Source organism: Apiospora hydei (assembly GCF_038363865.1).
Source record: "Apiospora hydei strain CBS 114990 chromosome Unknown utg000002l_segment0_segment0, whole genome shotgun sequence".
Classification (NCBI taxonomy): domain Eukaryota; kingdom Fungi; phylum Ascomycota; class Sordariomycetes; order Amphisphaeriales; family Apiosporaceae; genus Apiospora; species Apiospora hydei.
In genome coordinates, this window is record NW_027117361.1 from 4170190 (window position 1) to 4195411 (window position 25222).

The window sequence follows — 25222 nt, forward strand, 5'->3', positions numbered from 1 at the left end:
TCTTCTATACCCGTGGCTGTGCTGCTAATCGTACTGCTAATCGTACTGCTGGTCGTGCTGCTGGCTATGCTGCTAGTCGTCGCATCTTCTGTGCTTATAGCTGTACTGCTGGTAGTACTACTGCTGGTCGTACTGCTAGCTATACTGCTGGCCGTCGCATATTCTGTGCCCGTGGCTGTGCTGCTAGTCGTAGCATCTTCTATGGTCGTGGCATCTTCTGTGGTCGTGGCATCTTCTGTACCCGTGGCTGTGCTGGTACCACTAATGCTGTTTCCAGTTGAAGTCGTGATGGTTGCTAAGCTGGTACTGTTTGCGGTATCTGTAGTCGCCGAGGGGGCTGTGCTACTGCTTTGCACGTTACTTGCCGAGGTGGTACTTGAAGCAACTATGGTCTCCGTGTCGCTAGGACTAAAGCTCATACTGTCTTCAGTTACAGATGCCGGTAGGTTAGAAGTAACACTAATGAACGATGATGAAATGCTGATCGACAGACCCCCTTGGGTCGTGGTGGTGGTAGCCAGCGAAGAAGCTAGAGGGGGTTCAGAAGTGGGTGTACCCGTGGTGATAACACTACTGACGGTACTTTCTACCGGCGTGTCATCAGTGGTCGCTGTTGGTTCGATTGAAGTAGATGGTGTCCCAGTTTCCAGGAGCGAGCCTGTGACTGTACTAGACGTAATTGAAACATCGGGCAGTTCTGGACTGCTGGACAAGCTACTTGTTGTAGACTCAGCTGTAGGTTCGGCTGACGCAGGCTCGGTTGACATAGACTCAACTGTCCTAATCTCGCTTGCCGTAAACTCGCTCGCGGAAAAAGTGTCTATCGAAGACCGTGTGACTGTCACAGTTGATGACGAATCCGTCCCAGACAGCGTACTGTCCACCAATGAGTTTGTTGCAGTTGTCGGCAAAGCGGAGACTTCAGACGACTCCAGATTGCTAGTCTCGATAACTGATGTAATCTCACTTGGTAAGGTGTTACTGTTAGCTGTGGTGTCTCCATTACTTGTCATCGTAGCAGGACTATCGGTATTCGAATAGTCCTTCGTGGACGTGGCAGAGCCTGAAGAGCCGATAAGATCTGTGGTACCAGGGTCGGTAGTGGAGGCTACATCCGAAGTTGTATATGACACGGTTGACGTAATCACGGCTGTTATGATTGTATCAGACGAGTTTGTGTCTATTGTAGAAGAAACTTCAGCATTTGTGGATAGGAATACTGAGGAATCTAAACCTGAAGCACTCGCGGCGTCTGATAATGATGTGCCTGAGCTGGTCATATAAATGAGCGAGCCAAGGGTTTCACTGCTGGGTTCTTCTTGCCTGCTAGTCGAGGCTTCTCTTAATGATTCTGTGTCTATAGTACTGAAAGCAATGTCTGTGGCCTCCGATGCTGGCCTTGGAGTAGACGAAAGGATATTGCCCACGTCTGAGCTTAAGCTTGAAAGATACGAGCCTGTGATGGAGTCAAGACTCGGTTCTCCTGCGGTGGGACTGGAGCTGGGTGTGATTACGTCCGAAATAATCGATCCTATGGTCGATGTCGTTATTGTGTCCGAATATGAACTCGGCTGGAACGGCGTGGAAATACTATCTGTGCCCCCTGTCGCGGTTGCTGAAGAATCCGAAGACGATGGAATTACGCCGGACGGAGTTACATTAGCATCTACCGTCGTCGAGCCAGATCTCTCAGACAAGTACTGCGTGGAGGCTCCCGTCGTAAATACCGTGCTATCTTCCGTGCCCGGGGAAGTAGATTCCGGACTTGTATTGATGGACGCACCTGCAGTTGGTATAGTGCTAGACAGTGGCTCAACGTTACCGGCTGAGGTCGATGTGAAAGACAGGGTATCGATATATTGTATAGTTGACGATGTAGATGTAGCTGCCGGTGATGTGGGAATTGGTTCAGACCTGTCGTCATCGGAGCTTACACTTGCGAAGGTTGATGAACTACTCCCAATAGATAGCCGAGGAGGTGGCTCGTCACTGGTGAATGTACCAGCGTCTTGCAAAGAGCTTGATGCCGTGAAATCGGCAGAGTTGCCGCCTGCACTGAGTTCCTTTGTACTTGTTACAGCTTCATTTGTAGAAGAGGCAATGGCTGTTGATAACGTGCCACTCGGAGACTCGTTTACCGAAACAGGACTTTCAGTTGGCCCTTCTGTCACCGGAGATCCTGACGAAGACCCCGCCAAGACTATGATAGACGAAGGCTTTGAGCTCACTGTATCATCAGCTGCCCCACTCGCGGACTCAGTGTCTGATCCTGATATATCTCCCAGGGAGCTGAGAGTCGAGGTCGCAACAGGTAATGAAGAGCTCATTGAGGTGATGGGTGTGTCTGTACGCGCATCAACCGAGCTTGATGTACTGATGGGATCCGAAACTTCGTCCGTACTGGAGCTATCGGGACCTCCATCTACAGTAGACTGGCCATCTAAATTACTTTCCGCGGCGCTTGAAGCCCCATTCCCTGTTGGGCTGGGAGATGAAGCGGGCTGAGAAGTGACGTCTGGTGCGACTATGGTGCCATTCTGGCATTCATTGGCTGGATGTAGTCAGTATATACCGTCTGAATGGGTAAGGGGTACAACCCACCTGTGAAGACAACCAAGTTAATCAGGGTACAGTTCTCGGGACCCGGATTCTCCGTAAACAGTCCATATACTGCCCCGCTCTGTAGCTGGCAGAACCTTGCTGTACCTCCGGAGAATGCAGTGTTGTTCCAGAACAGGGTGCGACCTACAACTGAGAAAGTAGTCGAGATCGACCCGCCCGGGTAGTCCGAGAGGTTGATGTAGTCCACACCAGGATCAACAGATAACGGTCTTTGGCGGCTCACCAGTTGACCGCCACCCTGTCTGAATAGTGTAGCATTGCTGCAAGTATCGGGATTCTGGTAGGTCCCATCCCCAACGAAACCAGAGGTTTCGTCACGTTTCCAGTGCAGAGATCTCTTGCTCAGCGTATCGTTGTTGGCTACTTCTGCACTGACTTCTACACTCAACAAGACTGTCGATATAGTCGAGCTGGATGCAGTGCTTGATGTTGTTAGACTGCTTCCAATCTCCATACCAGCCTGAGTCGACGGCGCTGAAGTAATAGTTGAACGCGAGCCAGTCACCATGCTAGTCGTAGCCGATACTGAACTCGTTTTTGTATCGATATCGACGGACCCACTGAACGATATTTGCGCTTGATCACTTGACTCAGTGGACTGAACCACAGCGATGCTCGTTGAAGAGGCAGATAGTCTAGGGTCATTACTCGTTTCTGCACCTTCGGACTCTACAGTGGGACTTTGGGACAGCGAGGTTGACCCAGAATTCTGTATCGCGGTAGCCGAGCCAGGCAGACTCGGCTGTGAAGATAAAGATGGCGCCAGTGAAGAGCCCTTGATGCTTCCGCTAATTGTTGTCAGGGGCGGGAGCGCACCAGATGAAGTAGGCCGAATGGACGTTGTATTAGAGCCTTTAGTTATTGTTAGGGGCGGGAGTGTACTAGATGAAGTAGGCCGAGTGGCTGTTGTATCAGAGCCGCCATCTGCCGTAGAGACACCTAGGTCCGAGATCCTGGTGGATAGTATGGACGAAACAGACTGATATACCGGTGGACAAAATGGATGAAACAGGCTGTGATATACCGGTGGATAGAGTGGACGAAACAGGCTGTGAGATTCTGGTGGACAGGATGGACGAAACAGACTGTAGAATTCCGGTGGACGGATCGAACGAAACAGGCCGTGAAATTTTGGAAGAAAGTTCCTGGCCTGTCTGCCCAGAGACTTGACCAGCAGAACCTCCAGAGCCACCAGTGCCGGGTGTAACTCCTGACACGCCAGAAGAGACACCTTTCGACTCATCTACTGATATAGATATTGGTGGTGAGGTTCTTGGACGACCGAGGATTTCTCCACCCCGCGGTCGTGTCGTTCGTAGTTGATAATTTTGATACGGTCTCCAAGTGGGATCTGGTCCCTTTGCCACCTGGTGCGGTCCCGGTTGTTGTAAAATTGGCACCCGGTATTACCGTAACCAGCATCGTCGTGACATAAGTGTAACATATTGATCGAGGCCGAAGTTCGGCCCGTTCCCGGGCATATGGGAGACGCGACTCCAGTCCTGAGTCTGCTATGGTCGTTGCGCTGCAAGCTGACCATAGCAATGAGCTGACTACTAGAATGTCCCATACCATTGTGTCGAGCCATGGAGTTGACTAAGAACTGAGAGTCTGGTACGAGCAAGTAGCCACGAGCTTGCTCGTCCGCATGTTGGATAGAGGGCCTTCAGCGTTTTGAGCATAACTGCTTTCCGTGCCGTTATGCTGAGAACGGCAAACTGTTGTCTTGGCAATATCCAAACCATTTCGTGTATAGCTCGGAATGGAATTCCTCAAACTGCATCGTAACTTGACGTGGCAGATCATTGCCAGAGTCGTCCGAGACACTGAAGCTACGATGGCGTCATTCGTGAGGGTGTCTCAGACAAGGAACTGCGGGTGCCACCGCCTTAGCCGTCACGATGCCAGATCTGAAGATGAAACATTTTTAAGCTTCTTCGGAATGCTACAGCACGTTTGCGGTTGGCCCCATCGAGATGCACATCAATTGGATAGAAATAAGAGATCTGCTGCCGATCCACAAGAAGGATGCTGGGTGCGAACGACACCTTCACTACCGACGAAGAACAGAAGATCGGCAGTTGAGTTAGCTATTGGCAGCAATTGAGCAGTGTACGCAAATCTAGGCAATTTGCAGTTCAAAATTACTTGATTTGAATTATCACCAGCAGCATACCTAAAGTAAGTACAGGTACGTACGGATTGTATTGATGGCAGAAGCCAGTGGCCGTGTTCGGTCTTATCTTGCTGCTCAAAAGCCCACTTGCCAATGCATGAATGCAGCGGCAGTCACGACGTGTAATACAACGTCTTGGCAACCGCCCAAAAAACTCAACAACCTTCCTATCTCAGCAAGAGCGAGCGGGCTTTTCTGTAATATCTGAAAAACACAACACCGCAAATACATACGGGTAATCACCAGGCACCAGGCAATTCAATGATTTCCCTCTACCTACTAACTCCCCGTCTTGGCCAATGCGACTTGGGCCGGCCCTTGATGCTTGCATATGGAAGGACGTTATAGGCCGGCCGAGCTAGAGTCCGTGGAGACGCCCCTGCAATCTCGCCGCACACCTCCATGCAAACACACAGCCAGTCCCTGTCCACTCCCTGTCTCCAAGGCAGGTCTCTCTGTAGGGTAGGTGCAGCCAGCTTGTCAGATAACGTGCCACCCGTGTAGCCACCCCGCATTCACCCTGGTGAGCATCTCGGCAAACAGAGCCAGCCTGTTGCGCTTGTGTGACTACCTACCGGTTTGGGCTCGGCTCCTGTCACGATGGGCCTTCTGATTGGCCACACCGCTCTAAAGCTGAGGGATCGTCCGGCTTGGCCACGCAAGTGTGCAAGAGAGAGACAACTTGCGAAATCGTGACCATGGCCCCTGATCCGCTGTGCTCACATAGGTACAGATGGGACACGACACTGGTAGAGGACACTGATTGCCTGGACCACAAGACTGCCAAAGATAGCGCCTAGGGCTGGCTGGGAGGCCGGAGACGGCGCTCGAGCTGTCGAAACAGATGGCCTGTCCATGCGCGATATCCGTCCGGTCCATTGATCCGGTTGCAGTGCATGAACGGCCTTAATTGCGATAGGCAGCTGAGGGCAGACCAGCACGCGATGCGCCCACACCAAAGCTTGGTCGGCCTCCATCACCAGCTCCCAACTTCCCGAATCGGCAGTCGTGAGCCATTCGCTGTACTATACCCGGTATAGGTAGGTAGGTAGCCACGACCGGCCCTCCACTTTTTTCTCATGCATCACAAGTGAGATCTCGTGGGACACTGCGCCCGATTGCTCATAAAAGCCCGTCTATCGCCCTGTGTCGACTGGTTCCAGATTGTGGTCTTTCGCTCGGTAGCTTGTGCTCGACATTCATCTGCTCCCCCTCAAGCATATCTTTCTTATCAAGATGGTTCGCAGTCTCCTAGTCGCGGCTCTGGCCGCCTCAGCCACTACTGCTCTCTCCGTAGGCCGACGAGAGGTTGCCCAGGAACAGTACACCATCGAACTCGCGCCAGGTAAGACCAGGGTCGTCACAGAAGCCGAGAAGTGGGAATTGAAGGCTGTATGTAATGGGGACCGAAACCATCGTCTTGTCCAAGATGTAACCGTGGACTAACTTTGCGACAGGATGGCAAGAAGTTCTTCGACATCACCGAGTACCCGGAGCTCGCAGAACTCGCGGCCCGGCCCAAGGCGCTCGTCGAAACCGCAGCGGTCACCTTCCCCACGTCCATGGCGCAAACCACCAAGGTCAAGGCCCTCCTGGGCAAGCTGGACAAGTCGGTCATGCGCACGAAGCTGCAGACCTTCTCCGAATTCCAGAATCGGTACTATAAGTCCAAATATGGCGCGCAGTCGTCCGAGTGGCTCCTGGCCCAGGTCAACTCGGTCATCTCGGCCAGCGGTGTTAAGGGCGTCACCGCCAAGGCCTTCACGCACTCATGGGGCCAGAACAGCGTCATCGCCACCGTCCCGGGCAAGAGCGCCGAGACCATCGTCGTTGGCGCCCACCAGGACTCGGTCAACCAGCGCAGTCCGATGGAGGGCCGCTCCCCGGCGCTGACGATGATGGCTCCGGTTCTATGACCACCCTCGAGGCCCTGCGTGTCCTCCTCCAGGACCCCACCATCGCCGCCGGCCAGGCCGCCAACACGCTCGAGTTCCACTGGTACAGCGCCGAAGAGGGTGGCCTGCTCGGTAGCCAGGCTATCTTCACCCAATACTCGCAGCAGAAGCGCGATGTCAAGGCTATGCTTCAGCAGGACATGACCGGATACGTCAAGTCGGGCAGCAAGGAGTCTGTCGGTGTCATCACCGACTATGTCGACACAGGCCTGACCAACTTCATCAAGAAGGTCATCACCGCCGTAAGTTTTCCCACCACCACCACCACATCGCCCCCCTTGCAAAAGATGCCATCTATGACCCCAAAACTCTAGCGTGCCGTGAAACTAATGAAGTTGATAATAGTACTGCGATATCCCCTATGTCGAAACAAAGTGTGGGTACGCTTGTAGTGACCATGCTTCCGCATCACGTGCTGGATACCCTTCGGCATTCGTCATTGAATCTGCCTTTGAAGACACAAGCCAGCTTATCCACACCGACCGCGATACCATGGATACGGTCAACTTCGACCACGTCCTACAGCACGCCAAGATGACTGTTGGCTTCGCTTACGAGCTAGCCTTGGCTTCTTCGTTGTAGAGTGGTGGCAGTTCGATTGACGAGGAGTAGTGAAAGATCGCAATAAGGAACATACACATAAGAAAATAGAGACAACCTAAATTATATGGCCAAGTTCATTAAACCTGTCACAAATGATGCTATTCGTGTAAGGGTTGGTGATAAGCTCTAGTAGACAGTCAAGGCACTGGCTTGACAAAATCGTCCTTTTGCCCGGTTGGGGACGGTGGTCTGGTGCAATTGGCTAGAGCACGACCTGACGCCGTGACAATGCCGTGACAATTCGCCATATATTGTTCGTAGCTCACGTGATTATGCAACAGCGATAGCAGTAACCAAAGCCAAAAAATGATGGGCCAAATGCTCGGTTTATGTACTTTACAACAACTCTACAACAACTGCCACTCGAAATGGAGATGGCTCATCCGCAATAAAATATGAGCACTAGTAAGAGAAGATGAATATGCCCCAACTCAAGCCTGAGGGACCCTTCCAGACGGGGTCTGACATGCAAAGTATTATGATCCCCAGCCTCATGAATGCCTCATCTCAGTTTCTTCGTCATCCCTGCATAGAAACAAATGGTGAGAGATCCTTCTCTCGCCATCCCCCAAATATTACCCCCTTTCCTCCTTCCCTGCTGGCCATGAGACAATAAGAGTCATGAAAATCATTGTGAAAAGAATCATAGAGAGCGTGCAAACAACAGCATTGCGACCCTGAACACCAAGTGATGCCATTATGCCGGTATGGGGTATAAAGAAGGCAGGAATAGAAGAAAAAAAGGACTCGAGTTTCATCCATCCGTCGTCGACATCATGAACCTCGTTGATTTTCTTTTCCGTCTCGCCGATGAGAACTGCAAACCATAATGCTGCACAGGAATTGTGTGCAGCAGAAAACCAAAACAAAACCAATCTTAACTCCCTCGATAAAACCGCTATGCGGGCGGGATGAACAACGTGGGCAACTGAGAATATATCAGGTAGGTAACCGGTCTATGTACATATCCGTGACCATGGTATGTACTCAGTACCCGCCGAGATTCATGTTGGGCTTGCTTGCGAACTCCACGATGGTGTTTGCCATGTTCATCATCTGCGAAAGGTGTCTGAGAATCGGCTCCTGAGGCGAGAGGTGATTGATGCGCATGAACAGCTGCTCAATTTGGGACACACAGCCACCGAGAATGTTCGGGACCACCTCGCGGACTTGGGATTCCTGTAGTTCAAATATGGTCAGCCACGGAGCTTGAAAGTGGTCAGCCTTGTGTGAACTTACAATGTGTGGCAAGGTGTCGTGCATGCTACGGATGATAATCTCCATCCAAGCAACCTTCTCTCGGAGACACTGTCCGCCAAGCTCGCGTGCCAATTCAGCAATCGCGGCCAGAGACACGAGGGGCGACAATTCGTTAAGAGTAGTGGCGTCAAGCTTGATCAGATAAGTCTTGAAGATGTCATCTTTACGATCGGACTGCAGCCACTTGACCAGAGCAGCCTCCAGCTCGCCTCGCTCGACCAGGTTTGCGATATCGACAACCTTACGGTCAAGGTCGTGATCCTTGCTGCTGTTGGAGCCAGCAGTGTTACGCAGCATCATCTGATTATTCGAGTGTGCCGAGGGGCTGGGGTAGTTCTGAGCTTGCATGTTCGAGTACGAGGGCCCTTGAGAGGCCTGAGAGTACTGTGAGTGAGACACCTCACGAGACGGGCGCTCGCGCGAGGCGGCCGGTTGCTGCATCTTGAGGAACGCTTCATGGAATTGAGCCTGGGTCGCAGCCATGGAGGAGACAGTGTCAGAGAGTCGCGTAACCAATGCCGTAAGCTGGTCGATCTTGTTGCTATCGGAGCGACTCTTGAGCTCCAGCTCTCCAATCTGCTCCGCTGCTTGTCGACGTACATTCTCCACAGCCTGGCCAGCTGCGGTAGCTGCCATTCGTGTGAAGTTGGGTGTGACGGTCTTGTGAAGAGCATCCATAAATGCCTTCTCAATATTGACTGACAAGCTCTGTCCGATCTTCTCAGTAACGACCTTGGCCAGTTCTGGTTTCTGTATCGCTTGACTGACGGCGGCAGGCAGTAGCTTCTGCATTTGGTTCTGCACGGCATGCGAGATGCGACCGCTGACCTTAGAGTCGATCTGCTCCGTGACGGTGCGAGCCAATTGTTCGGTGATGGTTCGAGTGATGAGCTCGTTCACTTCAGGTACGACGTACTCCTCAACCTTGTCACTGATGGTTCTCGTCAATAGACGCGAGACATTGTCATCCAATGTGGCGGATACGCTGTCGAGAAGATCGAGTTGGCTCTTGTTGAAGGCCTGGTCGCGGCTGCGTAGATCATCGTCCATCTTTTGGCGATTCTCCACAAGCGCAGACTCTACTACACCACTGAGTGTCATCTCGATCTGCTTGACGGCAGACTGGAGCGAATCTGGCAGAGCGTTGGATTGGGAAGATGCTGAAGTCTTGGCCTCGTTCTTTGCCATGGTCGGACCCACGCGTGGGGAATGCGCACTGCTGGTAGATTGAATGGGATCTTGAGAGTTTGATTGTTTCTCCGCGGCAGCGGCGGCAGCAGCAGCCTTTTCTCGCTTCTTTCTTGATCGGCGATCCGATTTCTCTGTTTGATTGTTAGGCGTAACAGGTGCTTCGGAAGCTTTTCGCTCGGGCTGTTGTCGAGTAGCAGTGGTAAGATCGTCTGCAGATTTTCGGTTTGTGTCTTCTTGACCAGACCCAAGCTGAGGCTGAGGCGAGATGTTCTCCTTCAGGTTTGGTCGTGCTGCGATGCGGATAGGCAACGTGGTGGGGTCTTCCACAGGCTGTGTCTCGGTAGGTTGTGTGCTGGGCAACTCTTTGAGTTTGGTAATTTTCACAATGCCAGTCTCAATGGCATCCACCGGTGCAATAACCTTGTTATCCCGAGTCCACCCCAGTTCACTCTGCTTGATACAGATGTTGGAGACACCCTTCGAATGCATCACGTAAAGCTCGAAGAGGGTCTGCTCGTCCTTCTCTAACTCTGCCGCAGGGGTTGCTAGCATATCCAGGCTTCGAATCACACCCTTGTTGGCGAAAGAATACTCGCGCACACCACTAATGACCGCGGTACTATCGGGCTCGGGAATGGACGCGTCCTTCGCCACCAACTTCTGGACGTAGTCAACCTGGGACAGACCCTTGATGGTATACTTGGGCGCCGACAGATGTAGGAAGTAGACTGAGTTGCGAGTGGGGTGTCCTACCACGATCATTCCCGTAGGCGGATGATACATGACGCTGCAGACGGCATCCGACTCCTTGGAGTGAGGGAGATTGAATTCCTGAACAGGTTTGCCGAGGGCTAGATCCCATAGCTGAAGCGTGTGGTTTTGCTTCATACCTACAATCATGTAGCGTAAGGCGCAACGCTTCTGGTACGGCCGTTGCTTATCCAGCAGTAGGACAGAGGTTGGCCAAGCCTTCTCTCCCTCCGGTGTGGTGGTGAGAGTCATCAATGGCTCCCTGACCTCTAGTGAAGTCTGCGCTGGCATTGGGAATCGGGGATCAGAGCCTTCGTCGACAGCCGTAAGATCTCGCACGTCCCAGAACTTGACGCGGCCAGACTTGTCCAGAGACACAATCGTACTGTCGTCTTGGCTGAAGGTGAAATCTTTGCCGGCCTTACCAGTGTTGATTCGCAACGAGCATTGCTTCGACAATTTCTCGGTATCGACGACGCGGTCGTGGCCAGGCTTGAAGAGCTTGTGCTTCATGATGTAGGAAGGCCAGATGATACTGATCGTCTTACCACGGCCTACGGCGAAGTATTCTGGATGAGCACACGAGGTTCTAGCTCGCGTCTTGAGGACTCCTCCGGGAGCATCGCCTTCGTGAGTGCTGATGGGCGGCAGAGCAAAACCGTACTGCTCTGGATGCGCATCGTCAATGTAGTCCTTATCTCCGTTTCTCAGTAGAATATGGTAGACAGTGCCACTAATACCAGTGCCAATGATGGCTTCCTTCTGCGCAGTGTGGATGTCGGCAGGGGTGGATGAAACAGCAATGTTGAAGATGCGGTCCTTGGTCTCGGTGAATAGTTTGGCATCACGTCCATCATCCTGTCGGATGACTCGAATGCCGCCAGCCTTGGACATGCCGTAAACAATGAAGGATTTGGTGCTGGAAACCAGGTTCCGGTCAATCTGATCAAACTCCTTCTTGACTCTAGCAATATCAAGAATGACCTCTTCCCGGAATTGGGGGCGAGATTCTTCATTCTCCTGCAATGAGATGGAGATCCAAGGCTTCATGGGGAAGTTGTAAACCTTCACAGGGGTTGGCTCCTCTTCGATCACGACAATCTCATCGGCATCGGCACTTTCCCAGCTGTCTGCTACAGGACCGTGACCGTTGGCCGCCTCGTCAACAATGTCGCGGACAGCCTGAGCCGTGGTAGGAGACATTGACCGTTCAAGAAGTCCCGAGTTCCCCTCCTTCTCAAGCTCTCTCTGGATGTCTCGCGCTGCAAGTTCCGACTTCTCGTCGAACTCGGAATTTGACTTGGCCCGGATCATTTCATCCAGATCCTGCACAATCTGGGCCTGGGCCTCCTCGTGCTCCATCTGCGCTATCGCTTCTTGCGCCTCTCTGTCTGCCGTCTCTGCAAGACCATCAATGGCCTCAGAAACAGTCTCCTTGTGGCTCACCTCGGGTGCGTCAGGCTGGTGCTGAACGCGCAGAGATGAGGGTGATTGGCGACTATGCTCTGGGCTTGTGACGTGGCTCCGCTGGAAGCTGTGGCGTTTGTTATCGTTAGCACCGGGAGAAGACGCGGTGCTGGGTGCTTTCTTCAGAATCTGGATGCTAGGTGCTGTCTGTTGTCCCGGGGTTGAAGACTTGGAAGCTTTATTCTGGGGAGAATATGAAGCTAGGTCCTCAAATGGATTATTATAGTCGAACATAGTGGACTTCCGGGTTGCACCATTCTGGGAGGACTGCGACGCATACTCGTTTTTTATGGATGCGGAAGGGCTGTAAGGCTGCTGCTGCTGCTGCAGTTCCGCCTGCAAAGAATAATGCGGATCTTGAGGTGCCATCTGAGGTTGTTCCCGGCTCAACAGCTCACTCAGGTCTCCATTGTTGTTCTCTTTTAACATGTTCGAGTGTGCACTCAGATCGGGGTGCGAAGAAGATTCGGCAAGGTAAGGTTCGTCGGTCTGCGATGGCTTCTTCTTTTGCAGGAGACTGAGCAGATAGGCCTGTGTCTCATCGGCTGGGTTGCCGGTGTTCCACTCCGGCGGGGCAGGCGCAGAAGCGTGCGCCTGCTCATCAGTTCGCGCGGATTCCATTTGCGAGTCACCCTTCATCAGCGAGGCCAGATAGCCTTGCGGGTCGCCTTGGATCGGAACGGGGGCATGCAGGGTGGGCTGAAGGCCACCGTGAGAGAAGTTCATGGACTGCTCAAGAGACGACGCAGACTGATGGTGGGACAATGGTGAGGGCTGTGAAAGGGTTTGGTTGGCCGGGGCCAGTGTACTCTTGTTGCCAGCGGGGTTAAACTTCAGAAGACCCAGCAGATTGACGGACTGGTTCGCTTGTTTGCCAGAATTGTTGTTGGCGAGCGAACCAGGTAGAGAACCAATTGGGCCCAGATTCGACATGCCGGGAGGGCCGTGAGAATGGGAAAAGTGGCTTGCCGGCGGTGTAGGGGCGGGCGGAGGAAAGACGTCGGAGGCTGAAGCATCCTGATGCTCCGAGGCGGGAGAGACGAGGTAATCTTGGTTAAGAGAGAGCGCCAAACGAGACAGATCCTCGGTGTCCTTGTAACTTCTCTCGCCCTGGCCCTGGCCCTGCTGTTGCTGGTGGTTGGCTCTGAGACGGGCGAGCATTGCATTGAGGTGGTCGTCGGGGCCGCCGCCGCCCGACTGGTTGTAGCTCGCCATGACTCCTGTAGCGAAGTCCGGACAGCGAGCTACCGTCCCGTGTGGTCGCGAAGGGATGAACAGCGGGCTGATTGTGATGGCGCGAAAGGGTCTGAACAGGCGACAGAGCTTTTGCTTGGTCTGAAGCCCGTCAGAAGGTGGAATGTATGGTGTTGGATGGGGGTGTGGGAAAAAAGATGAGAGAGATCAGAGATATCTCCCCAAATGGTGGTTGACGTTTTTGATGCGATGGGATGGGATGGATGGCTGAAAAGTTTCTGGATTAGCAAAGCTGCCCAATCCGATGGTTGTTTCAGTCAAATCGCCCAAGCTCCCTCTCCAGCCGATCCGTCCATCACTCCGGTCACTCACCTCCAGTGCTGGAAATCCAGGTACTTTAGGGTACAACGTAAAGTAGCTAGCTGTAAGGATGCAAAGCAATGTTGAGGGCCCTGTTTGCTTGCTACCTCGACCCCCCGGCAGTATCTTCAGCACGGGCTTTTGCTTTTCAACGCTTTGCGGTTGAGAGTACGGCACAGCCCACAGGGCAGAGCAAGTAGAGCAGTGAGAGGCCCCTCGGTAGGCCCTCTAAGGTCCAGTTTATTTTGGACGGGATGGTAACGCAACTGGACGAGTGGCTGGGCTGGGGTCCTCGACTAATAAAATCACAACCAACAACGAACGACTCGAGCCGAGTACGATTCGATCTATCTTGTCCGTCCGTCCGTCTGTCCACATCTAATGATTGATGCGACGGAATGGAAAATCTACGGTCGATTGCGACGAACACACGGCACGCGCCCAACGTCCAACGTCCAACGTCCAGCAAGTCTGGGCGTGGAACAAAAAGATAGGATGGGTGTGGGCAATCAAGCGCGCCCGTGCCCGGGATTAATTCAATGACAAACGCAGGTTTGAGTTGACCGAACAAGCAAATAAGATCGTTCCCGTCAAGTCAGTTCCCCATCCCACTTCATTGGGTACGATCCATGCAAGTGTGCGCTGTCGATGGTGGTACGGCCTGGTCTGTGGCTGATGATGGATCCTCGCCTGAACCATTTTCCAAAGCGGCAACTGTGCAACTGTGATGACCGCTGTATCTCTCTACCTACCCTACCTTGCCTACATACTTGCATGCCGGTACATGCACACGCCCATAGATATAGCAACACCCCCTCCGGATCATTTTGGTGCAAAATGAAGATCATGGCTGTTTGCGCGTCCGTCCCCTACTGACACCATATCGATAATGTAATGTAGGTAGATAGGTAGAGCTGAGTCCAATTCCGCCTACCTACCTACTTACCTATCTTAGCATGTAGAAAAAGAATGCCACGATTCCAGCGCATCAATGACCTTCGTGACAATGGACGTCGTCGTATAAATTGGCCGAGAGCTGGCTGCTCCTGCTCTTGGAACCATCCAAGCTCACAGCCAGGCCAGGCACACTGCCCGCTCCCACCTAATATGTGGTCTGCATACAATTTACTAGTGGGGTTCCTTGGTTCCTCAGATCCAGTCATGTCAGCCGCCTCCGCCAACCCATGGAATCCTCCCTCAGCGGGCTGCAGATTGCCGTGTGGTTGAATTGCAACATCCTCCTCTCCCCTTGCTGAGTATACAATTCGAGGCTTCTGTTGACGATCTGTTGGTTATCTGGCCTTGTGGCATCAGCATCCAAAACCACGCCCCCTCATCAGCCCCACGATCGATTACGCATAACCCGTTCGTTGCTGCTGTGTGCGCTCGACCTCGACGTGTGTGTGTGTGGTCACTCCTTTGCGCCCCCATCATCACCATACAGTCGGGCCCTAGACCAAAGTTCTGCGGATCGACGCCACCCAAACCTGTGCATACGGCATCTCAGCAAAAGAGCAGGAAGAAAGAAAAAAAAAGTAGCCCCAAAATCCCTTGCATTCGGCTACCTACCTATTCTCCTGGTTCTCGCTTGCTCCCTGAGGATTCCTCTGAAGATTTCAACGGCGCCATGTTCTGCTTACGGAGGTGAGTTCCTGCCCATCATATACTATGCCCCTTCCATTGCATGTGCCGTCGCAAAGCAACAGCGTTGGAACTGACTAGCTAACCTTCTCCTTTTTCGAAAACAGCTGGCTTCCCCTGCTCTTCATCCCGACGAACGCCTCGCCGGCCTTCATCTTTCTCTTCTTCGTGTGCACATACTTCCTGAACCGGCCCTGCGTCTACTGCTCCGTGCTGCTCCTGATCCTCTTCGTCACCTCGTGCCACTGGTCCGACCGCTGCTTCTTCGACTTCAACAGCAACTGGTTCGCGCCCAGGCCCTCGACGTACTACTATCCAAAGAATGACACGATAGCGACGGCGGCCGCGGCCGCGGGGTCGGGCTCGACCGGCAACGCCGGGGCTGTGAACGTGACCGGCGACAACTTCAACGCGACCGCACTCGAGATGCTGAACACCACAGTGGGCGCCCTGGCCGGCGCCGCGGCCGGCGAGATAGATCGCAGGAGGACCGAGTGGACGGGCCTGGGCATCGAGTGGCTGCGGAGTCTCCTGGGGAGGAGGGAGTGGAGGATCGAGTGCATGGATCTGTCCATCCGCCTGTAAACCGTCACCTTTGGCTTCGGGGGAAAAGAAGAAGAAAAACAACAACAACAATAACAACAAGATAACGACCATTTACATACCTACATACATACGCCCGGTGCGAGTCCTATTTCTTTGGCGCAGCGGGCTTATGAGCATATATACCCAGCGGCATACCACGCTTTATGCCTGATCACTCGAGGCGCAGGAAGTTGTGTCATGAGTTACGCGGCGAGAATGGGTTGCATGGTACAGCATGGCATGGGCGTTTGATGTATTCATTCACACGCAGCTTCTGGGCTGCGAGCATGTCGACAGCATATTGTTGGTCTCGACGACGCATTACGGAGCGCCAGATACTTCTGGCCGATACAGAATGCTGGGGCACAATGCAGAACCACCACCGTGACAGCGCCTGAAAGGCCACTCACAATGTATATCACAAGAACACCGGCAGGATGATTCCCGCAGATGGAATAAAGCATCTTCAGTCGGTACTACCAGGAGAAGGGTTACACAGCGCTTCATCCATAGACAATACCACTATAATTATACCACTTACTAGTTCTATTAAGTAGGGCCATATGTGACAACCCAAGTATAACTATACATATACACAAGTATATATACTTACTCTCCATCGATTGCTGCATATATCCAAATTGTATATCGGCAATGACACTACGACTTGGTCGTAGCGTTCATCGCCTTGACCCAAGGCTTCCAGTAGTTCTCGACCGTCTCGGCGTCGTTCCAGCCGTCCCACTCGAAGTTGGTAAGGCCCCAGGTATCGCCCAGGCCCTGGACGCCCTCGCGGGTGCGGTAGCTGCCCGCGAGGCTCCAGACCATCCAGCCGACGCGGTGCTTCTTGGTGTACTCGACGAGGCAGTTCTGGAGCGTGTCGTCGTACAGCGTCGCGTCCTGGGCGTGGCCGAACTCGGTCAGCATCACGGGCGTCAGGCGCTGCGGCGGCGGGCAGTCGCCGCCCGTGAGGTTCTGGCCGCAGCCCGGGGGCGGCTCCATGCCCAGCGCGTGGAAGCCGGCCCGGTACAGGGCCGCCTCCACGGCCTCGCACGTGCCCGTGTCCACGTCCTCGCTCATCGGGTAGATGTGCAGCTCCCAGAAGACCTTGTCGGCCCAGGGGTAGCTGTCGAGGTCGAAGTAGACGGGGTCCCGTCGGTGCGCGTCCCGGATGGCGTCGCACTTGTAGCAGGGGGCGGTCAGGATGTTCTTGCGGGCCGTCAGCGCCGACAGGTCCTCGTCGTACTGCATGCCGGACCAGCTGATGAGCAGGTCCGGGTTCGCCTCGTGGATGGCGTCCGACCCGGCGCTCATGTTGCCCACGAGCGTCTGCCAGTTGTAGTACAGGTCGGTGCGGTTCCACGAGGACCGCAGCTCGTTGCGCAGCGACATGGACACGACGTTGGGGTGCCGCTTGGCCCAGTCGGCCACGTACGCCAGCCCGCGCCGCCAGTTGGACGTGTTGAAGTGGACGTCGTCGAACCAGGCGTTGCCGTCCGTGTGGCTGCAGCACCACTTGGCCTGGTGGACGTGCACGTCCGGGTGGATGAATATGCCCTTCTCGAGGGCCTTGTCGGCGATGTCGGACCAGATCTCGAAGCGCGTCGTCTGCGCAGTCCAGCCCGGGTTCTTGCTGACGATCTGGTTCGTCACTTTGGTGCCGTTCTCGTAGCCGAGTCCTATGATCATGGCCACCTCCAATGAGACGTCGTTTCCATCCCGCTCGTAGATCTCATCGATCATCTGGGTGGCATAGCCCCTGGACCGTCAGTTAGCACTTTGTTTGAGTGGCAGCAAGCTATTTGGGAAGGTCTTACATGCGAAGGACGTTCCATCCGACAGATTGGACATCGTCGAGGATCTCATCAACTGATTTCCACTCGAGGCCCTCCGGGACCATAGTCTCTCCTGGGGCAAGAAGTCAGAAACAGCTAAGAATGGAAGCCAGATGCTAACAAACCGCTCATAGGCCAATTGATGCCAGCCCAGGACAGGACGGCGCCGCGGTTATTTACAATATCACGGCCTTGGGTCCTGAATGGCCCATATGGCCATTGATCAGTTGTGTTGGTTAGCCGCGGTGCTATCTCCTTCTGCCATCGCGGTTCAGTATTTCGTGGAAGCATCGGCATCGGTGGTACCCAGGACGACTGGGCCAAGGCCGCAAAAAGCGGCACAATGGACCAGAGAGCAAGTGGCGCCATTGCGGGCTGCCTCTATCCCCGGGGAGGCTGGAAGAGGCCAAGACGATCGAGGCCAGGAGGGAAGATCCGATACCGATAGCAGTTCTCGGACAAAAAGCCTACTATCTGGATTCGGAGCGCGGTGAAGGAACCCATTCTCTGAGCTTCGAGGTGTCACCTCGGCCTCGCCTTATATACCTGCCTTCGCAACCGGCTCCGTCTTCCCCGTTGTGCAAACCTGGTGCTTTCTTTAGTCAGTAGAAAGCGGCCAAGAGTGGAGAGAACCGGTGTCGATGTCCCGAATGGGGAAAGTGACGTTGGGGTCAGTAGGGGCGGTTGGGGAAAACATGGGGTTGCTACTCCACCTACGCGGGGTGCCTGGCTTGCTGGCCTATTATCCTTCAGGGCAGTCGAGGGCTTTCGGCAAACCTCGTCACGATGGCCGAGGGCATCTTAATGTGCCTTACCGAGCACCTGACGACGTACCTACTTGACTTCTTGCATACGTGTGCAATGTATTCTCGAGTCGTGCCATAATGTCACCCTATGCCAAGCGGTCTCGAGAGTGATTTACAACAGTAATTTACGAAGAGCAGCAATCGAGGTACCTCTTAGCATGGATGTCTATGCACTTCATGCTTCACGTCAATGGGAATAATACGACTACATGCTGTGAACCTTTTATATTGCTGGTTCTGGTATGTGTGTGATGTTTGCCAAATCCAAACTCTCTGTAAAATCTCCAACATGTTTCTCCCAAACTCCACGCTGTAACAGCCATTGCGGCTTGTCAAATGGTATATATATCCCAAACCCGAAATCACACGCTCAAAAGCCAACCAAGGCTTGCCAAAGGGTATATCCCTAACTCCAAATTCCATCAACACACATAGCAATCGTTCTTTTTTTTTTTTCTTTTTTTTTTTCGGGCTTATTCCGCCTCCGAGATCTCCTCCTCCTCCACTGAGGCCTTGGCCCTTGCCTCCATGCGGCCTGTAAGCATTGCTTGCTCTTCCTGAAGACAAGCAATCCTCTTAGCCAATTCCCCGCCAGACAAATAATCATCGTCGTCCACCTCCTCGTCCTCCTCGTCCTCCTCCAGCTCAGGGACCTCGTTCTCCTCTGAGCTCTCATCCTCCTCTGAGCTCTCGTCCTCTCCTGAAGACTCACCCTCACCACCTATCATTGCATGGAAGTCAGCGGTGAGCTGTAGCTCCTCGGGCGTTAGCTGCTCCGAAGCGTTGTCCTCCATGATCGTGTCGTTGGTTTCCTCATTGTCGGATTCACAATCGCTAACAACGTCCATGGGGTCTTCGGGATCCTGAGGAGCCGTGAACTCAGCATCGGGCCCCTCATTCTCACCACCAGAGAGAGAGTCGCAATCACTGACAGCTTCCGTTGGCTCTTCGGGAGGGATGGATGGCACTGAAAAGTTGTCTGTCATGACTGTGTCGTTGGTTTCATCATGGACGGGTTGATCGCCTTCGGCTAGCTCATTGTCACCAAAACGGGACGCGGAATCGCTATCATCGTCCATTGGCTCTGCGGGATCCTGAAGAGTCGTAAACTCAGCAAGCAAGTCGGCCTGACTCAGGAGTTCTTCGTCGATGCCCGCGGATTGAGGGCCTTCGTTGCAAGGGAAAGATGGCTCTCCAGAGCCGCTGCTGGTAAACTCTGGAGCAGGGTTCTGAGGCCAAGAGCCCTGGTTGTTTGTTCCATCTCCCAGGTCCATTGGGTCGTCAATGGTTATAGGAAGGGTTGGCTCGCCCCCGGCCGATAGGAGGGCCAGGTCGATGATGGGTGGTGCCGGCTGTCCATAAGTTGCCGCTGAGAGGGTTTGGACGAGCTGGACTTCGTTGACTGCTTCATTCTGAACTCCCGTGGCTTGGAAGGCAGGCTGTTCGGGAATGGTGGTGATTGGTGCATTTGCCTGGCCCATGAGGATGGGTTGGTGCTCCTGAACCGGTGGCATCATAGGCTGGAGTACTTGGGGCTGCACATAGTTGGCTGGAGCCACTGGAGCAGAAGGGACAGTAGGGGAGGCAGAGTTGCTGTGGGGAGGCGTGAGTTGCTGCCGGATCAGTGACATGTATTCCTCCGCCCTCTGCCAGCGACCACACTTTCCCTTGAGGAATGTGGGGACGAGCTTGCCTCGCGGCCTCAGGAAACTCTTGTTGTCGGCGTCGGCTTGGTCGCTGAGATCCAACTGCTCGAGAGGAACTGCCATAAATTGTAAGTAGTCTCCGAATCGTTCTTCCCATGGTTTATCGCCATCACCAACGACGTCATCGGCGTCCTTCTGTGCAAGTATATCGAGTCCACGATAGCCCTCGGCGAGAACCCAGCGAGCGGCTTTCTTCAGCTGGATCTTTAGAGGTCGCAGATCCTTCACCTTGACCTTCTGTTCCATAATGGACCGGAGCTCTCTAAGGATACCCTCGAAAGCTTCATTCTGCCACTCTTGGACTAGTTGAATGACATACTCATCATCTGCCCACATTTTGCCCTGGAAAAATGACCCAAGAGTGTCGACGACGTTGGACGCGGTTGAATGCTCCTTCCAGCAGCGTTTGAACGTGTAAAAATGCTCCCTGGATTCAATAGCTCGCAAGAACACAGCCCAGCACTCCATGAGAAGGAAGTGATTTTTCTCAATCTTGTCGATAATCTCCTCGAAGTTGGTCAGCTTGGTCCGGTGGTCCTGGCCGTCAATGACGCATTCGATGCCCTTTTGGTGCAATTGGAGCAGGCCTTGCCAAAGTCGCCGTCGCACTTGACCTTGGACTTGCGGCATTGGTTGCAAGAGTTCAGCTTGAGCTTCTTTGGAGCCGGGCCCTTTGCTTGGGCCTGGGCCTCGGGATCGGCGGTGGCCTTCCGCTTGCGGCCCCTCTTGGCTGGGCCAGCGGGTGCCGGTGCGGGAACGGCAGAAGAGTTGGTAACCTGGCAGGGTGCTGAGGTCACCCCTAAGGTGTTGGCGGGCTGTGTAGTGGCCGGCTTGGAGGTGGTAATGGGTTCATTGCTGGTGTTGATGTTGGCAGTGGCTTGCTCTTGAGACGCAGGAAGAGAGTTTCCCAAGCTCTCTGGTGATGGATAGTTCATGAGGGGAAGTGGCACGTCTAGAGAGTTGTCATTCTGGGAGAAATCCAGATTCATGAAGTTGAATTGGTTCTGGTCCACATTAGGCTGCTGCCTGAAGCCTTGCATTGTGTCCTGGTTGATGAGCCCATAGTTGGTGGTATTGCCTGCGTTGCTCATCATGGATAGATCTGAGGATCCATTGCCCGCTTGAACTGCCATGGGCTGCGAGTTCAAGGGGTTTGGGTACTGGTGACCCATGTAGGTTTCGGGCCGAGAGCCCTCGGGCAGGTTGCCAATGTTGTGGTTGGACATGGGGTTGTTGGGCACATTTTCCATAGTGATCATGTTGTTGTCATGGAAGAAGGAGTCCATGTTGTCAGTGCCGTTGTTCTGGTTGTCGTCAAACATGGAGGCGGCGTTGAAGTCAAAGAACTTGTCGATAGAGTCCATGTTGTCAGAGGTCCAGGTGTTTTGACCGTAGGGATCTATGAGTTATGTTTGAATTGATGACTTCAGGGTATATAAAACGTCTTGGTAGACAGTTGATACGAGTTGAGCCTCGAAAAGAGTGTTGTACAGGAGAGAGGGTTGATGACAAGTCACGATAGTATCTCGATAGTGTCTCGAAGATAGGTCTCGATAGAATGTCTCAGTAAAGCGTTCTCAGGAATAGAGGTCTCTCAAAGAAGAAGAATAGAAGTGATTGTACAAGGTAGTACAGAGTAATAGTATAGAGTAATGGCTGAAGTAGCAGTTGGTCAAGTGGGAATGTCTGAATGGGCTCAGAAGATGTGGTTTGAATGCATTGGATGGATAGAATCGAGAATAAAAAAAAAAAAAAAAAAACCGGAAGAGGGATCTCTTTTATACCCTGGGGAAAATAGATCGGTTAATCGACTGAGAGGGAAGCTTTTCCTATATTCTGGTAACGAGATCTCGGGTAGTGGCCTCGTGAACTGTATTGAAGGACTGATGACTGCTAGGAAAGACTTTGCTGTAGTAACTCGGGCCAAAGTCTGGTACGCTTGATATAGGCAACGGAGAATGCATCTAGGCTAGAACAGTACCGAACTAAAAGAGCATCAACTCGCCTTTCTAGGCTTTAAGATTCTCGTACAGAGCAGGGGGTCAAGATAGGGGACCAAGATGCTTGGAGATTCCTGAAGGACGTATGAAGACCATTGTTCTTGTCACGACCAATTCAACTACTCATGAAACGGTAATTGCTGTATTGGAGCCAATTGCCATGAAATGTCGTTATATATTGCTGTAACTGGCAAGTAAGGGCAGGCAAAGCTGGGTCGACCACCCGAGGCATGCTCGGGTGCCTCAAGCCTAGGCACACAGAAGCGTTATTTAAGTTGAATCAAGCTATGGAACCTCACAACGAATAGTGGGCACTACAGGGGCGGTAAGGCGTGCGTGGAAAGACCGTATGAGGGAGTGTGGTGAAGGCCCTGATCACCTTGATCTGACCTCTCTTTGCTTTCATGTTCAGCAGAGCAGAGGAACTCGCCAGCGAGATAGGGGCACAGCAGCCAAACAGACGATGAACCGAGGCTACATGGGTGAACAGTACGATGCTATCAGATTAGCATGCAGCCAAGAATGACAGTCGTTTAACTGAGGATCACTCAATCATTCTTGCCTTGTCGGGAGGGTGTCGTCTGATTTATTTACACACTGGTTGGCAGGGGGTTTGAGCAGTTAAAGCCAATTCAGTGGAGCCACCCCCTGTCCCGACCAGCTGGGTCTGGGTCCACCGTTTGATCGCTGTAGGGCTGAAATAGAACCCGGGGTAATTCGCAACAGGCCCTAAGATTCATTTCAACGGCCTGTCTTGCTTGATCCTCAACACGACAGGACCAATTGTTCCCGTTCAAAATGCCCCCTCCCCCCATCTCATTATACCATTTTCCCCCTCACGAAGACGGCAATCTTGACTGCGAGCAGTAATTGTGCACAGCCAGGGATGGTGTGGCACAGCATACCCTTTGAGTTTTCGGGTACTCGGGTCAGCCAGAAAAGTGCAAAAAATAAAAACATATCCCCCTGAATCTTCGGGCCATCTCCGATAGTAGAGAGTCACATTTGCCAAATCGAATGAGTCCAGAACATACGCCCATCATTTCAGTCTATATCCAGCTTGGTAGAGCTGCCTACAGACAGGCAGACACATGAAGAAAAAGAAAGGAAAAAGAAAGGAAAAAGAAACCTTAGCCACTGTGCCACAAATCTGCGCACACCAGTCTTGGCCCGTTCAAGTCAAAATTTATGGGATTATTCGTGAATTTCCAGCCTCAGTGGGAGAATTTGGAGGAAGAGGAGGGGGTGGCTACTGTAGGTGTCCATGATTTCTCAGGGTGTTTGTTGCGTGGACGGCGAGAACCGCCAGCTGAGATCCAGCATATGCACATACAGCCCTGATTAGCTGAACGGCCCATCTTTAATCGACGAGTAATGATTCATATTTGCCGTATGCAATGTATTGTGATCAGGAAGGCCCAGAAACATGTTTTCTTCTAGACATGACAAGACCTGACATATACAGCAGGTTCGAAACCAGTCCCACGAACATGGTCAATACAAAATCCCTGCTGCTCCCGTCCAATTATATCGAGGTGACTTCAGTAAACACGCAGAAGACAGCGATGCTGAGAGGGTATATATCCTCACGGCGAAGAACACTTCAGCCCTAGAGGTAAGTGGCTTCAATGTCGACATCCGGTTCATCATAAGTCGCCCGAGAGTCGAGTAGCCAGCCAGTCATCCATTCCACCCTGAGGACCGATGCAGCCAGAGATTCTTTCAATCAGTGTTGTTATTGCGCAGAAGTCTCGTAGTATCCCGATGCACATCTTCTTCGGCGTCATCATCCAACACTTCTGGATCAGCGTCACGGGCTTCGTACGTGTGTCCCATGGTACGGTACGAATTGGTGTTGTTATTATTGTTGTTGTGGCCGCTTCCCGTCGACCTGGGCACCAGAGAAGCGTCAGGACCCTGCTCCAGGGCCGCGGTGTTGTGGCGACTGCTCCGACGAGACATGGTCTCTCTCGCCGCCTGGAAGATGCGAAGCAGGGTCCGCGCGAGATAGAAGAACTAGGTGTGTGTAATCATAGCATGTGAGTGGTGGCGAGTCTTCCAAGTTTGGTGGCAGTTTCATTGGATTATGGCCTTACCTGAATCGCCGCACACCCCAGCGCAACCCCAAACTCGAAGCCCGAAAGACGCCGCAACGTGCCCCGCCAGGGAACAGCACACGACGTCTCCCGATGGGTCAGCTCTCTGCAGAGCCCAACGTTGCCCCCGGGGGACGGCCACGCCATATCCCGGACGCTATTGAACCCGCAGCAGCCGAACGCGTTCTGGATGGTCTCAATGGACCGGCCGTCATGGGCCATCCAGAGCCTCTTCCACGTGGACTGCATATTGCAGTCCACTGCTTGCCCGGATCCCATCAAGCCCTGGGACCACAGGGTCGCCATCACGACGCTCGCAATGCCCTGGAGCACCTGCAGGGCAAACGGGACAAGTGGATGCCGCATGAGGTCCCCGATACCACCAGCGCCGCCGCCACCGTTCTTGAAGGAAGAGAGACGGCGGAACATTGGGGCGCCGAAGAGGCTGGCCCATGCTGTAAAGGGGAGCAGCAAGGTGAGGACGGCCAGGCTCAACGAGACGGGAAGAGACAGCCTACTGGCTTCGACTAGTGCATAACTGCGAATTCGATGTTAACTACGCGAAGATACCTCAAGCGGCACCAGCTGATACAAGCCAGTATCAAATCGTGACAAAGGGCCGGGATGGTGTCACTCACATAGAAATAGCGGCTAGTGCCAATAAGAACTAGAAGAACGACAGCTATTAGTATCAATTCAAGTGATAACGGATGTAACTCGTTACTTACAATTGAAACGGCAACGAAAGTCATCATTTTGGCGGATGGCTTCCTGCTTGAGGCCAGGTAAAAAGTAGGTACCGAGAAAGGCAATTACTAAAAACAGTTCAAAGGTAGGAGAAAATGCAGTGATAAGAGGAGAATTGGTGAGAGAAGTTAGTGTTTGCAGATTCGGTATTCCCATTAAATACCAAGTCCAGCGTGTCAAGGCTCATCCTGTGCTACAACGAACGGGCGGAGGAGGGGCTCGCATGGA

General features: G+C 53.1%; 8 protein-coding genes across 8 annotated transcripts; 3 read left to right on the top strand and 5 right to left on the bottom strand.

The window, feature by feature from the left end:
- Positions 1 to 1374: 1374 nt before the first annotated feature.
- On the top strand, positions 1375 to 2505 carry PG997_001292 (uncharacterized protein; the record flags this gene model as incomplete). Its single annotated transcript, XM_066805607.1, has 1 exon — positions 1375 to 2505. One exon carries the CDS (start codon positions 1375 to 1377, stop codon positions 2503 to 2505), a length of 1131 nt encoding a protein of 376 aa, XP_066675380.1.
- Positions 2506 to 6034: 3529 nt separating this feature from the next.
- On the top strand, positions 6035 to 7335 carry PG997_001293 (leucine aminopeptidase A; the record flags this gene model as incomplete). Its single annotated transcript, XM_066805608.1, is given in 4 exon segments — positions 6035 to 6190; positions 6256 to 6648; positions 6663 to 6995; positions 7099 to 7335. 4 exon segments carry the CDS (start codon positions 6035 to 6037, stop codon positions 7333 to 7335), a joined length of 1119 nt encoding a protein of 372 aa, XP_066675381.1.
- Positions 7336 to 8343: 1008 nt separating this feature from the next.
- Positions 8344 to 13239, bottom strand: PG997_001294 (uncharacterized protein; the record flags this gene model as incomplete). The annotated part of the gene is made up of 2 exons (XM_066805609.1): positions 8344 to 8535; positions 8596 to 13239. 2 exons carry the CDS (start codon positions 13237 to 13239, stop codon positions 8344 to 8346), a joined length of 4836 nt encoding a protein of 1611 aa, XP_066675382.1.
- Positions 13240 to 15205: 1966 nt separating this feature from the next.
- PG997_001295 (uncharacterized protein) lies at positions 15206 to 15804 on the top strand (the record flags this gene model as incomplete). Its single annotated transcript, XM_066805610.1, has 2 exons — positions 15206 to 15222; positions 15327 to 15804. The coding sequence occupies 2 exons, from the start codon at positions 15206 to 15208 to the stop codon at positions 15802 to 15804; spliced, it is 495 nt and encodes a 164-aa protein (XP_066675383.1).
- Positions 15805 to 16464: 660 nt separating this feature from the next.
- Positions 16465 to 18008, bottom strand: PG997_001296 (glycoside hydrolase family 5 protein; the record flags this gene model as incomplete). Its single annotated transcript, XM_066805611.1, has 3 exons — positions 16465 to 17563; positions 17622 to 17712; positions 17765 to 18008. 3 exons carry the CDS (start codon positions 18006 to 18008, stop codon positions 16465 to 16467), a joined length of 1434 nt encoding a protein of 477 aa, XP_066675384.1.
- Positions 18009 to 18918: 910 nt separating this feature from the next.
- On the bottom strand, positions 18919 to 20487 carry PG997_001297 (uncharacterized protein; the record flags this gene model as incomplete). Its single annotated transcript, XM_066805612.1, has 1 exon — positions 18919 to 20487. The coding sequence occupies one exon, from the start codon at positions 20485 to 20487 to the stop codon at positions 18919 to 18921; it is 1569 nt and encodes a 522-aa protein (XP_066675385.1).
- A 182-nt stretch (positions 20488 to 20669) lies between these two features.
- PG997_001298 (uncharacterized protein) lies at positions 20670 to 21515 on the bottom strand (the record flags this gene model as incomplete). The annotated part of the gene is made up of 1 exon (XM_066805613.1): positions 20670 to 21515. The coding sequence occupies one exon, from the start codon at positions 21513 to 21515 to the stop codon at positions 20670 to 20672; it is 846 nt and encodes a 281-aa protein (XP_066675386.1).
- Positions 21516 to 23873: 2358 nt separating this feature from the next.
- Positions 23874 to 25002, bottom strand: PG997_001299 (uncharacterized protein; the record flags this gene model as incomplete). Its single annotated transcript, XM_066805614.1, has 4 exons — positions 23874 to 24167; positions 24248 to 24785; positions 24886 to 24914; positions 24976 to 25002. The coding sequence occupies 4 exons, from the start codon at positions 25000 to 25002 to the stop codon at positions 23874 to 23876; spliced, it is 888 nt and encodes a 295-aa protein (XP_066675387.1).
- Positions 25003 to 25222: the final 220 nt, after the last annotated feature.